The 13,199-nt window shown below is 40.1% G+C and overlaps 1 protein-coding gene across 16 annotated transcripts in view; it reads right to left on the reverse strand.

Moving 5' to 3' along the window:
• Nucleotides 1-13,199, reverse strand: part of cacna1da (calcium channel, voltage-dependent, L type, alpha 1D subunit, a) — a 72,646-nt gene that overhangs the window by 33,205 nt on the left and 26,242 nt on the right. For 8 of the 16 annotated variants that reach the window (XM_086041794.1, XM_086041793.1, XM_086041803.1 and 5 more), the window contains exons 7-22: nucleotides 12,726-12,922; nucleotides 12,309-12,412; nucleotides 10,105-10,274; nucleotides 9,132-9,206; nucleotides 6,804-6,891; nucleotides 6,534-6,560; nucleotides 5,512-5,672; nucleotides 5,199-5,424; nucleotides 4,811-5,018; nucleotides 4,572-4,692; nucleotides 4,077-4,164; nucleotides 3,397-3,424; nucleotides 3,161-3,315; nucleotides 2,947-3,076; nucleotides 259-318; nucleotides 121-180 (exon numbers count right to left, since the gene is read on the reverse strand). In XM_086041794.1, coding sequence (XP_085897920.1) covers nucleotides 121-180; nucleotides 259-318; nucleotides 2,947-3,076; nucleotides 3,161-3,315; nucleotides 3,397-3,424; nucleotides 4,077-4,164; nucleotides 4,572-4,692; nucleotides 4,811-5,018; nucleotides 5,199-5,424; nucleotides 5,512-5,672; nucleotides 6,534-6,560; nucleotides 6,804-6,891; nucleotides 9,132-9,206; nucleotides 10,105-10,274; nucleotides 12,309-12,412; nucleotides 12,726-12,922 — 1,898 coding nt within the window. The remainder of the gene's footprint in view (nucleotides 1-120; nucleotides 181-258; nucleotides 319-2,946; nucleotides 3,077-3,160; nucleotides 3,316-3,396; nucleotides 3,425-4,076; nucleotides 4,165-4,571; nucleotides 4,693-4,810; nucleotides 5,019-5,198; nucleotides 5,425-5,511; nucleotides 5,673-6,533; nucleotides 6,561-6,803; nucleotides 6,892-9,131; nucleotides 9,207-10,104; nucleotides 10,275-12,308; nucleotides 12,413-12,725; nucleotides 12,923-13,199) is intronic. The other 8 variants (XM_086041800.1, XM_086041799.1, XM_086041796.1 and 5 more) reach the window with 5 other exon arrangements.

Genomic DNA, 13,199 nt, shown 5'->3' on the forward strand with positions numbered 1-13,199 from the left:
GTGCCATGAAGCAAAAAAGTAAATAAGAGAAAGGAAACAAACAAGCCAGGTTGTACTGAGTGGCGGGTGACACACAAGGAGAGAATGCAGCAAGGCTCTCGTTGTCACTTAAAGGGTTACCTTCAATATGATCTCAAATGTAAACATACTAGTGAAGACATAATCTGCATAGCCTAGGACCTGGAAGGCAACCACATGTGTGCAGGGTTATTGGGTGGGTGGTTAGTACAGCACGGACAGGGGACACAGGACATTTACCTTCAAAACGATCTCAACAGTAAAGATAGCCGTGAAAGCATAGTCAAAGTAACCAAGTATCTGCAAAAAGCAACGTAGATGTTTAACAAAGACAGTTCATTGTGCAGCTTAATACATCATTAAGAAACAAGGTCAATTGTTGTATTTATTTATTTTTTACTTGGAAATTTGGAAGAATATTTTTTTGTTAAAGGCTTGAGACTAGACGGCTTCTTCTACGCAGTATCACAACTGAGAATAATCGCAGTATTTTTAATGATTACAGTGGAACCTCTAAAGTACAGTTTTGGAATTTGACCAAAATTCTCAGGAATTGCACAAAACCCTGGAATCAAAACTGCTGTCTTTCTTGTTTAATGAGCGTCAAAGGAATAAATCTGAAAATATTTGCCTTTTGGGGCGGGGATTTTGGCAACACTTACCATATTTTTTGGACCATAAGTCTCTCCGGAACATAAGTTGCACCAGTAAAAAAAATGCATCATGAAGAAGACAAAAAAACAAACCCACACCGTGTTTTCCGGACTATAAGCCGCACCTTTCTATAAGCCTATAAGCCACCTATCTGTGTTGAAAAATGTGATATTTACTGCATTTACAGAATGATTTTGAACTGTAAATGTACATGTATGTACCTGAACAGTTAATAGTTCTGCAACAGTTAATAATGTTCCTTAAAATCTTATTAATTTTACATGCTCACTTAATTTGTGGCGTCTTTCCAATTCCAAATGAATCAGACTTCCCAGACCAGAATTCAAGAACTAATCATGTTTGAACTTAAGAGGTTCCACTGTGTATTTAATGATTACTATGGTGCAAACATACACTATATGAACAAAAACATTGAGACAGACATCTAAATTAAATGAAAATACATGGCTATAGATAACCACAATGTCTCGCCAGATATGTTGTGAATTTTTGTCATGCATTCTAATAAAGTCTTAAGAGCACTGTTCGAAAGGTGCTAAATGATTAACCACTGACAAAAATTTCAAATTGATCAAAAATTTACAAGGGAAAGTACTGGTGCTGTTAACTTGTGTTCTGTACACAAGCATCAGATGTTCCTAGTGGGATGCAAGTAACCAAATAGGGACAGTAACCCTTGGTTTCTCCTGAATCTTAATTCTTCTTTTGTTTTTGTGAGTGGGAAGGCCCTTTTTTGTTCCCAGCAGTGCATATCGAGGTCCATAAAGGCATATTTGGTGTGGAAAATCTTTCACTTCCAATAGAGGGTAACGTGTCCCAATACTTTTGTCCATATAGCGTCATCAACCTTATAAAGTACTTTCAATTGAACACAAAGATGTACCAGTGTATTTGCTCTTTTACCTGGAAAAGTAATCTTACCTTATGAAATAGGATGTTCATGTCAGAGTATCAAAATAAATGCACAAAAAATATTAAAAGTAAAAAATAAAATAAAAAATCATTTGAACTGTAAATATTAACGTGAGAGTGCTACATAAAGAATGTTCTAATTATTTAAATATGCATTCCCTCATAATCACACCACTTAACATAAAGGATTTTTTTTTTTAATTCAAATAATGTGCGGCAATTATTTAACATTACAGATTATTTAACATTCTTCAAATGAAGCAGGTTTAGGACCAAGTGTAATAAGAGGCTCCACAAATTATTTTAGTTTAATTAATTTTCTGTTCTAAATTCATGTGGACTACTCATTTTTGTAATGCAGACTACATATGTTTATTTAAATCTGAATATATTTTTTAATTAGAATACTGTGGTGCTTTGAGATACTGAGGGTGCTTACACTAGTAATTCGTCCCATGACCATGATTGGAATTTTCAGTGGCCCCAGAGTACTGTCACCTCTCACAGGGCTACACTGGTGTGTGAGTAGGGCTGGGCAATAATCGAAATTTAATCGTGATTTTGATTTTGGCTTACCACGATTATAAAAACATTTGAATTGAATAAAAATCATTCATGTGCCAAATGGTGTGTGTGTATGCAAGTTCTTCTTACACTGTGAATGCACACTGAATGCACCGTATTGCTTGTCGCAAGCATGTGACATTTGCTCTTCTGCCTTTCCTTAGCTTGCTTTAAAATATTTACTGACACACCAGATGAAGTTAACTGTAAAAATAATTATACACATTGTATATCTAAATACAACATGTACTTCGTTTTGGAAACCTCGCCATCTTATTGCTAGCTTTCAATTGGAAAACGAGCTAGCAAAAATTAGCATTAGTCATCACGGGAGGCATTTACCTTCAAATAACAAATACTGTATTCACACAGAAATGTTGTAGTAACATACAGACAGCTAATGTAACAATACTCACAGGTATATATTCTTCCTAATATGAGAAACGAGTTATATTTATAAAGTTCTCCACTTCTTCTACTCTTTTTATCTTCATGTACAGTAGCTCTGTTTGCAGCACACTGCCTCTAAGAGGCCAAAGCGCATACACTATTATTTTGATACATTATTATTTTACTTGCTACTAATTCATTTTATGGTTATTCTTTTAAGCTATAATTCAAGTTGAGTTTTGGTAGTTGAACAAATGCAAACATTTTAAATGAATGAATCCCGATTTCAATATCAATCAAAATAATCGTGATAATCAATTTTTGGGAAAATTGCCCAGCCCTATGCGTGATTGAATGATTTTATGTGGCTAGAGTGAGCAGACTTACAATATTACGAGCGGAGAAGTTTCGGATGGGATCCTCTGCGGCGAGCGAGACGGAACTGAGCATGATGAACACCAGGATGAGGTTGGTGAAGATGTGGTGATTGATGAGCTTGTGGCAAAACACACGAACTCTGCAACACACGGCCAATGCATCAATGCGTGTGTGCAGTAGTCATAAGAAAAGCAACGTTTGTGTGTGTTTAAGTATCTCTTACGGGTTAGTGTTGCTGAAGATAAAAAAGGCACTTCCCTCTGGGATGGGAGTGATCTTCTCCTTCTTGACCAAGTCGGAGATGGCCGGCCGAGGTCCTGCTGGGACTTCTGGGTCTTCCTCCTCTGCTGCGGTGTCGTCATTGTCCTCTTCTTCATCCTAAACGTACATATGTGCAAACTTTCAGACTGCAACTTCTGCTTTACAATTTTAAAGCTGAAGTGTTTCAATGTCACATACCTTCTCATCTTTCTCATCCTTTTTGTCCCTGGAACAGACAGAAACTTTGTGAATTTATTGCTGTTGCCTTGAGATAGGAGTTGAATTTGTAAAAAATAATTTACTAAGAAAAATAGCACCCTTTAAAATTGGACTTTTAAAAATATACCGTAATGACACAACTAATTGTAATGTAAGGAATAAAATAGATTTTGACACATTGCGCTGCTACTTCTTGTGCCCTATGCAGTACAATACAGACATATATAAATTGAGCTGTTCAAAATTCCTCAGTAAGCCACTGTTATAGTGGTCCTTTGTCAAAAAGGATAAAGAATATATGTCTGTGAGTGTCGTTATATTGTCTGGCTAAATGTGCTGCTTCACCGTTTGTGCCCACCCGTGGCATTTTGCATTGTTTGCCAGCATTAAGCGAAACTTAGTAGCGAATATTTAGTTAAACTATGTGGTCATTTTAAATAGGTGTGTGAGTTTGTTTTATGTTTACTTTGGCAGTAAATTTCAGCTGGCCGTTATAATGAACGGTTTGAAGCCTATTTGCGAAATTGCTGCTTGTTGTAAAGCGCATTGAACAGAGTTCACTGCCACCATACAACGCTCATATCTCAAATGAAAATGTTGCCTTTTTCCTGTGCCCCAATCACTTATTCATCTCAAAATGCAAATAGTCCAGCTTTTACCCTTTCTTCTCTCCTTCATCTGTGTTGAGAGACTCGGCATCAGCCAAGTTGTCTACAGCAATGGCCAAGAAGACATTCAGGAGGATGTCTGAGGAAGTCTTCAGTAAAGAAAACTAAAAAGTGCAGTGCTTTGGTCAGGTTCAGTGGAATCAGCAGGGGCGGAGCCATGGAGTGACAGACCGCCCACCCAGTGAGATTCGTAAATAAATATATACACATTTTTAGTAAATTACTATTAAATTATTTTGGAATTTGTGTTTCGTTGTATTTTATTGAATATAAAGAATGGCATAATTGTGGTTGTCTAGGGAATATCTGAACTTCAAATTATTCGGTTTGTCATTTTATTTGAATATACGATGTGTCGGGACAGGAGGATTGTGCTCAGTGAGAGAAATATTCAAGCCCACCCTGATTTTTCCAGGCCCACCCATTCGCCACATTCTGGCTCCGCCCCTGGCGGAATGTGAGTGAATTGAACATGAACGAGGATACAGTTTCCGCAAATGAAGAGGATGATGAAGTAAAAGCATAAAATCATCCCAGAAGATGAAGGGCCCCCGTACGCCATGATGCCATCATACATGACAGCGTTCCAGTCTTCTCCGGTCAAGATCTGAGGGAGAAAAGTGTATTTATTCAGTCCACAGTAGTGCCATCATCTCTAAAAGAGAAAAAAAACTTTTGAAAATACAAACATGTGCATGTCTACTGTATATCAGGTCTCGAAATACCTGAAAGACCGTGAGTAGCGCTTGTGGAAAGTTGTCAAAGGTGCTCCTCTTGGTTTGGGTCTCATCAAAATTGAACTTTCCTCCAAACACCTGCATCCCCAGCAGGGAGAAGATGATGATAAAGAGGAAGAGCAGCAGCAGCAGGGAAGCGATGGACTTCATGGAGTTGAGGAGAGAAGCCACCAGGTTGCTGAGTGACTGCCAGTGGCTGGGGGGGGGAAAAGACAAAGGGAAAGTTGATGAAGTCTATGAAGTGAAAACCAAACCAGAGTGCATGTCTGTGATGCGGTAGGTTGCCATGAGAGATCACCAGGTGTACCTCAAGAATAATCCAATTTATAACTGTCTGTCAGAATAGAAAACGCATGTATGGATGCTGTGGTCTTACCGTGTGACCTTGAAAATCCTCAGCAGGCGCACGCAGCGGAACACGGAGATCCCGAGCGGCGACATGATCTCCAGTTCCACCAGGATGGTCTCGGTGATCCCTCCACACACCACAAAGCAGTCAAAGCGGTTGAAGAGTGAAACAAAGTAGGCCTGCAGGCCGAGACTGTACATCTTCACCAACATCTCACAAGTGAACAGGGCTAGCAGCACTTTATTGGCCACATCTGGAAGCCACAAACAAGCCAAACACAAATTTGTGGTTCAATTCTGCTGAAAGATTGCCATGATCTGGAACACAGTGTTGTGCGTACCCTGAACTTGTGTCAGCCACAAAGGTTGGTTGTAGTGCTCTGATGATATGGTGAGGGTATTGAGGAAAACCAGGATGATGACCAGCCAATAGAAAGGCACCGATTTGACAGCCAACCGGCACTTTCTGCGGCAGAATCTGTTCCAGCGGCGCCAGCGCCGACTGCAGTAGAGGGTGGCAAACGTTAATGGGGTGCTTTTCAATGTGTCTAAATATTGCATAATACCAGGTATGTATGTTTTGTTCACGTGTACATTGCTGTTTCTATCTGATGTGGCATGTGTCAAAGAAGAACACGTTTACCTAATGAAGACCTGGTAATTCCTTCCCCCTACCTTAACTTTTAGAGATTTTTCAATAATTCCCTAAATAATTTGTCAATTTTAATGACAACATTCTGGCCTAAGTATTAAAGAAGGTGAGTATCTATACTGGTGAATGGTAACAATGTAAAATGTATCTACTGTATATATGTGTGTTGATGCGGTCTAGGATTGAGTTGCCTTGGCGGAGGTCTATTTATGTAAATGCATTGCATGAATACACTATGGCAAGTTGTACTGTTGAGTACATGAATTGATCAGCTGAAATTGTCTCTACCAATAGAGTGCTTTCTGGTACATATTACCAGAGCTGGGCATTCCGTTCCGTCCCATTTTGTGGACGGTCGGACAAGAACTCTTTTAAAAAGGACGGACTAAGCAAGGACGGAGGTATGTTTTCGTCCGTCCCTCTAATCGTCCTTAACCGGGCCAAGTTGTGTTGGGTTAGTTTAAAAAGCAATGTAAGGACAGAAGCGCTTTAAAAGGACGAGGGCCGGAGGACTATAACTTTTATGAATAAGGACGGAGGGACGAGGACGGAAGGGTACCCAGGTCGCAGACGGAGGACGGACCGGCAAAAAAGGGTAAAGTGCCCAGCTCTGCATATTACTTCATATTATTTAAATATAAACATTTAACTAATAGCAATAATACAGACTTGGACCTTTGTGAAATTTAGCATGCAAAGAAAGATACTGACCTGAACTTTGACTTTGAAATTTTTTGACTGAAAGAAAGAAGAATTTGTCAAAGTTTGCAGATGAAAGGTGCGACAGTGGTGAAATATAAATCTAGAAAAACGTCAAAACAAGTATACAGCTGCAAAAAGAAGAAATATTAAAAGGCACGGAGGACTTGAATTTAACCAGGCAGATTTCTTGAAACAGAAAAATATCTGAGGTGAGACCAGCGACCCGTGTGGAATTTATGTTTTGGAAATGAGTGTATGAAAAGTGCTGCACACACTCACCACAGAGGTCCGCAGCATGGCGTCTTTTCATCTTCCCCATTTTGGTTCTCTGTGTTCACAGATTCGGTTTCGCTGGCTGGAACGCTCGCTGCACATCCAAAGAAAGGAGACAGTTAAGTAAAAATGGTTGAAACTGGAAATTAAGATGCCATAGCAACAATTTTAACACATATACACTCATATTATACAGTATGTATATGTGTATATATATATATATATATATGTATATATATATATATATATATATATATAGGTATATAGAAGAATGAATAACACACACATCATATGATGCTATACTGACATGCATACTGTATGTAGAATACTGTAGTTATATTGCACATAATTCCATTAAAAAAGCAACTGCAGACATGAGCAGAAAATTTAAACGTTACATGTTTCCTGTATTGTACATGTGCTATAATTATAGTAAAGCACGCCTCAGGCACAATATGCACAAATTTGAGAGGTTTAAGATTGATTGCAAAAACAAAACAAAAGCCAAGGTAAGTGAGAACATTTGAAATGGTGAAGATTTGATATCATATTATGTGAAGCACTGTACAATTGTGGGGAAAGCGAGTAGGTAGCTGCCCATGAAAAAAAGAGGAGAAGAGAACTAAAATTGTCCCCGAAATGCTCCACTCACAGTAGTGTGCAGCGTTGATTAGGTGTGTGAGCTGTTGTATAAAGCAATGAAGTGTGCGTGTGTGCGAGCGCGTGTCGCCGCTCAGCTTATGCAGACGTGTTGCCTTTGATTCCTGAGTGGTCGCAAAGCTCTCAGCTCTGGAAATAGTGCTGATTGCTGGAGTAGTGATCTGGGTTTAGCCTTGTTTCCTACATTCACACTGAGAGCTGGGGGAAAACGGGGCGGTGCCACTATCAAATCATGTATTTTTATTCACCCTGTATTAGACTCCGTTCATGTGAAAATGATAACCCTTGCATTTAGAAGGTAAACAAAAACAGTGGTGCAAAGCTCACAAACAAGGGGCTTAACATTAACGATGAATAAAGTAGGCATTACATTAGGCACACTAAGTTGTCTTTCAGAATGCTCAACTAAGAAAGCATGCATTTATTAAATAATATCAAATAATGACAACGGTAATTCACCAATGTTTCCACTCGGTGGAGCAGCTAATTGTGTTTTGTATGCTTTCCATACCGAGCCAAAAACAATAGCAGTGACATTTTTAGTGTCTGTTAAAGCATAATCCGTCAAACTGATGAATCTGGTCCATTGCTAAAAATAATGCAAACTATAGTTGCAAATTTTGATTTTGAATTTCACTTTATTTATATACAGTATTTATACAGTTATCATGTTGGCTGAGTTTGTTAATGTGCTCTGAATTGCCCTTTGAATATGCAGGCATAGTGTAGTTATGTCGAATATAATATGCTGTACATGGTTTTGAAGCAGTATATATTTTTAAGTTGCTCTTAACTTCTCCCAGAGTGGGCTGTGCACTGTAGAAAAGAAGTTGAGTGAACCCAAAATTGCAAGGCATCACATTTCACAAAGATTTTAAGTTGGCCAAGTCAACCAAATATTTTAACTTTTGTTAATGTGAAAATTGGCTTTCCCACAGTTTTAACAAAGAAATACGAATTTAATAACTAATTGTCCCCTGCATTGTCCGCCAACTTAAAGATTTGAGTAAAAACAACTCAGTAAATTGTTTTGGAACAAACAACTTGCTTGCTTTGTTGTGCTAACTAACATTGCTGCCATACGGTGATGGGTGCTACAGTCACAATAGTTGAGAATCACTGGAGCGGATCAGGGGCGGAGCCATGGGTGGGCCAGGCCCACCCAGATTGACAGACTGCCCAGGCAGTGAGATTCACGAAAAAAATAAAAATTGTAAACGATTTTTTAATTATTTTTTTAATTTGTGTTTTGTTGTGTTTTTTATTTTCATTTTATTGAATATTAAGAATGGTATAATTGTGGTTGTCTAAGGAAGATCCGAACTTCATATTAATTCAGTTCGTCATTTTATTTGAATATACGATGTGTCGGGACAGGAGGACTGTGCTCAGTGAGAGAAATATTCAGGCCCATCCTCATTTTTCCAGGCCCACCCATTAGCCACGTTCTGGCTCCGCCACTGGCCTAGATATTGTTTGTGTGGCCACTTGTTGTCAGGCAGAGTTCATAGGGCTTCAGCTACAAGTGTCCCATAAGCCAATGAAAAAAAGAAAGACATCCTGTATGCCACTAAGGCCCTTTTCTTCAATTATGCAGTTCAAGTCTGACTCGCAAATACACACAAACACACGCTCACACATCAGCACAAAAAAAAGGGAGAGCACAGGATTTACCATGAGTGTCGGACGACTGGCTGAACCACCCAAACCTTCCTTTCTTCTTCTCAGTAAGGTCAGCCAGAGTCACCCCTTCATGTGCAGTGCATGCAAGGCCATGCATTCAGACACAATGGCACAGCAGAGAGACATGGAGGGAAGAGGTCGGGGAGGAGAATGCGCCGCTATCAAAACGGGGTCAGAGCAGACAAGCAACACAGGACAACAACCGTATTCCAAATGTCAATAATCCAACAGTGACAAAGAGTAGCAGGAGCCACATGGGGGCTGAGGAGAGCAGAACATGGAGGTGGTGATGGTGGTAGAGGTGATGGTGGGTGGTCACTGTTGGTCACGAGAAGCGCCTGCAGGAGAGGAGACCCTGCACTAACATGCTACACTGCAAACGAATGCATTTAACAACATGTTAGTTGGGGGGGGGCATGTTTCATTAACACCGAAAAGCCAAGATGAGGAGTACAGCGATGCCACGTCAAGCAGGTTTATCAGGATTGAGCATTTCGACTTTGAGAGGGTCAGAGGCGAGCTAAAAGACGAACATGGACAAAAATATTGGGACACCGGGCCTTTAAGGAGAAGCGAGTGGATGCAGAGCATATGGCGCTGCCAGGTAGAGCAGTTTTATCAGAATTGAATGTTTTTGTTGCAACTACACAAAGTCATCGGGTGTGTGTTCAATAATGTCAGGAAGTGCGGTTTATGATTTGAGGGAGAATGAGCACAGATTTCAACTACAAGGTGAGTCAGTTGGTGTCCCATGTGTGCTGCTTATATAAAGAGGATTTGGATTAAGAGTTTTTTTATATTGCTCAAGTAATGTGCTTTTTTCCTCTCTTTCTCAGCTGAACTCCAGTGGTAGTCGCAATGTGTTCCACTTTGAATACGGGGAAGAGCAGAAAAGACTTTTTGAAGGGGTTTTCTGCTTTAGACGGTGCAAACTGAATAAGGTTGAGTCATAGAATGTGCTTACGGTTGCGTTTACACTCCTCGTCTGCCTCATCCTCATTGTCAGGGTCGATATCTTCAGCCTGAGTAATCCAGTCCAGGTAACCCTTCAGGTCTTCCTCCAGCTGCTGCTTCTCACGCAGCTTCTGGAAGTCTCCGCGAGCTTTGGCCTTTTCTCTCTCTTTGGAGAACTCTCTGGGTTAGGCACAGGCAGCAGACCGAGCAAACACATGCACGGAACACAGAAGCACAAAAATGAGCAAAATTGCAACGCGTAGAGAGGACTTACTTCCACACTCTAGAATGAACACATTTTTCACACCACAATGGAAACAAATGAGTCAACTCTTCTCCAATGAGTCATCGACAATAAGAGGATTTGTTAGTCTAACAGCTAAGCAATTTTTTTTTTTTTTTTGCATAATCTCTATCTTGCGAACCCAACCTTTCTAAGATGTATGTGTTTTCTCATCCGAAGCCACTGGAGGGAGATGTACACCTTGGAAAGAGAGCGCTGGACTATATTTAGATCCTTCATTAGTGTAGCGCATCCTGCATGCCAACATCCTCATCATAGAGTAGGACATTTAGGTAGACAGATGGTTTCAAGAGTCATGCAACAGAGGCGTGGAATCTCAATTTCTAGATTGTATAAAACTGCTGTTTCATCTCAAAGTGCACCAGCTGCTAATGAGATGCGCTAAAATGAATAAGGGGCAAAATGTCATCCACTGCTAGTTTGCAGGAATGTTTCTCTAAACAGATATATGTAAGATGGTAGCAATAATGTAAAAGGTTATGATTTTGTTATCTTGGCTTTGCTGGATGGTCAACATCCCTGCTGCGTTAATTCTACTGTAATAACACACCACCCCCATCCAACGCTGCCGGGAAAGCAAACTGGGGTTTGAGCGAGCTTAGAAGCACAGAGAGGACTGAAAGGCGAGGAATACGATTAATTTTGCTCTCTCGAGGGTTGGGCGCTTTGACTGGAGTGGGAGGGGGAGGAAATGCTCACTTTGCAGCTGCCAAAAAAAAAAAAAAAAGGACCCAAGTGTGTGACGCCAACAAGGGATGGAATACATGGACAAAAGTATTGGGACATCAGACTATTAAATGCACAAGACGTGAATACGTTTTGAAATGTGATATTTAAGGAGAAGAGAGTCTCGTACATTCGGGAGATGGAAATACTCCCACTGCGTTTTAGGTTGTAGAGAGAAGGATGAGAACATAAAAGTGCTGTGGAAATTCTCAAAATGGAGAAATAGCACAACATGTAAACAATACTAACGGGCATATTTCTTTTTTTATCCTCTGAGGAAAATGACTAATTTTACTGGAACTCTGATCTCACTGAATCTAACTGTGATCGTCTCCATCCGTATGTCTGTATTATACTACAAAAAAAACAGATTAAAATTTTTCATTCGGGGGGACGGAACTAATTAAAGGCATTTCGATTCATTTCAAAGTAAAAAGATGATTTCAGATACAAGTGTTTTGAGTAACTTACATGGTCATGTAACAAATTCAACTGGAATCTCAAGGCACCACTGTATTACTACTTTACACAATAAATAGACTGCAAATCATGATCCTAAAACACTTTTTCTGCAAACAACCCAGGCTAAACTTAGCTCCTCCCCAATTTGCAAAGATTGCTCAGTTGGCATGTATCACTTAGACGTACTTCCTGTACACCAAATAACACTTTACTCTTAGAAGCGGCTTTGGCACCCCCTTGGGGCATTTTAGGGCATTACACAGCTGAGGACCAGTTCCACGGAAAAAAAACACAAATAGGTGAATTTGTGTATAGCAAACTGTGAATAGGTTATAACAGTAAGTGGTGTCAACAATCATTTTGACCATGTAGTAGAATGTAAATTAATCTTAAGATTTTAGCACAAAACCACACTTAATAGCTCAATTTTAATCTGTAATTGTACATCTCTGATGATTATTTTGAGGGTAATTGGTGTTTTTTTTCCACCAAACACACCAAGCAAACAAGAGTTGCACACAGCAAAGCAAATGCCACTGCACACGTTTGCCTCTTACCCACTAAGCACACCTAGCACGAGGTTCAGCACAAAAAAGGAGCCGAGTATGATCAGGCTAACGAAATAAATCCAAGGTGTTTCCCATCCTATGGCGTCGTTAACCTGAGGGATCCAAAAGTAGCCAGTCAACAGACACAAACAAAGAAAGAGAGAAGTTTCTTACCCGCTCAACACACCCAAAACCAGGTTAAGAACGAAAAAGGAGCCGAAGATCACGAGACTGACAAAGTACACCCATGGAAGTTCAAAGCCCATAGCATCGTTCATCTGGAGGAGCGTGCGTTGCCGCGGAGGAAGAGGGGTGAGAAGAAAGGAGTGAAAAGAGAGGGAATCAGGAAACAAGATTCTTACTTTAAAAAGAGGCACAGCACAAGTTAAAAGCAATATTGACACACACATTGCGTTACATTTTAAGACAAGTTGTCAAGTAGTCTCCATCATATTTAGCCAGTCAATCATACGAGTTGCCTCGGGAAATTATCAGCGGCCTCAGCATCAGGATGTCACACGTGTGATCCGAGCCGACGTTTGGGCTGAAGCCGCGTGACAGTCAACACGGCAGGTTAGCCAAGGCACTCACCCAGTAGAGCACGTCTGTCCAGCCCTCCATGGTGATGCACTGAAACACCGTCAGCATGGCGAACAGGAAGTTGTCGAAGTTGGTGATGCCGCCGTTGGGGCCTTGCCAGCCTTCTCTGCATTCGGTGCCATTGATGGGGCATTGCCGCCCGTGCCCTGAGATCGCACATGGAGCAGCATCCTCCTCTGCTATGATGTCTAAACAATTAGAGGTCAGATAACATACGTGATGGCATTTTAATTTTTTTTTACAGAATTTACCTACTAAAACTATGAGCGAATTATGAATCACATTTTCTCTAGTGATTTATGTGCCGTTATTAGCAGTTATATGGATATAAATCACTGAATATCAAAAAGATTCATCAAAATCAGTTAAATGCAAACATTTGTGGTCTTTATTCAGACAACCCACATTCAAAATTGAAAGATTTATGTATTCACTTTTTTGTACTCAGGTTAAAGCAATAACAGT

Source organism: Filicampus tigris, chromosome 9 (genome assembly GCF_054856515.1).
Source record: "Filicampus tigris isolate MCC_2025a chromosome 9, RoL_Ftig_1.0, whole genome shotgun sequence".
Taxonomy (NCBI): Eukaryota; Metazoa; Chordata; class Actinopteri; order Syngnathiformes; family Syngnathidae; genus Filicampus; species Filicampus tigris.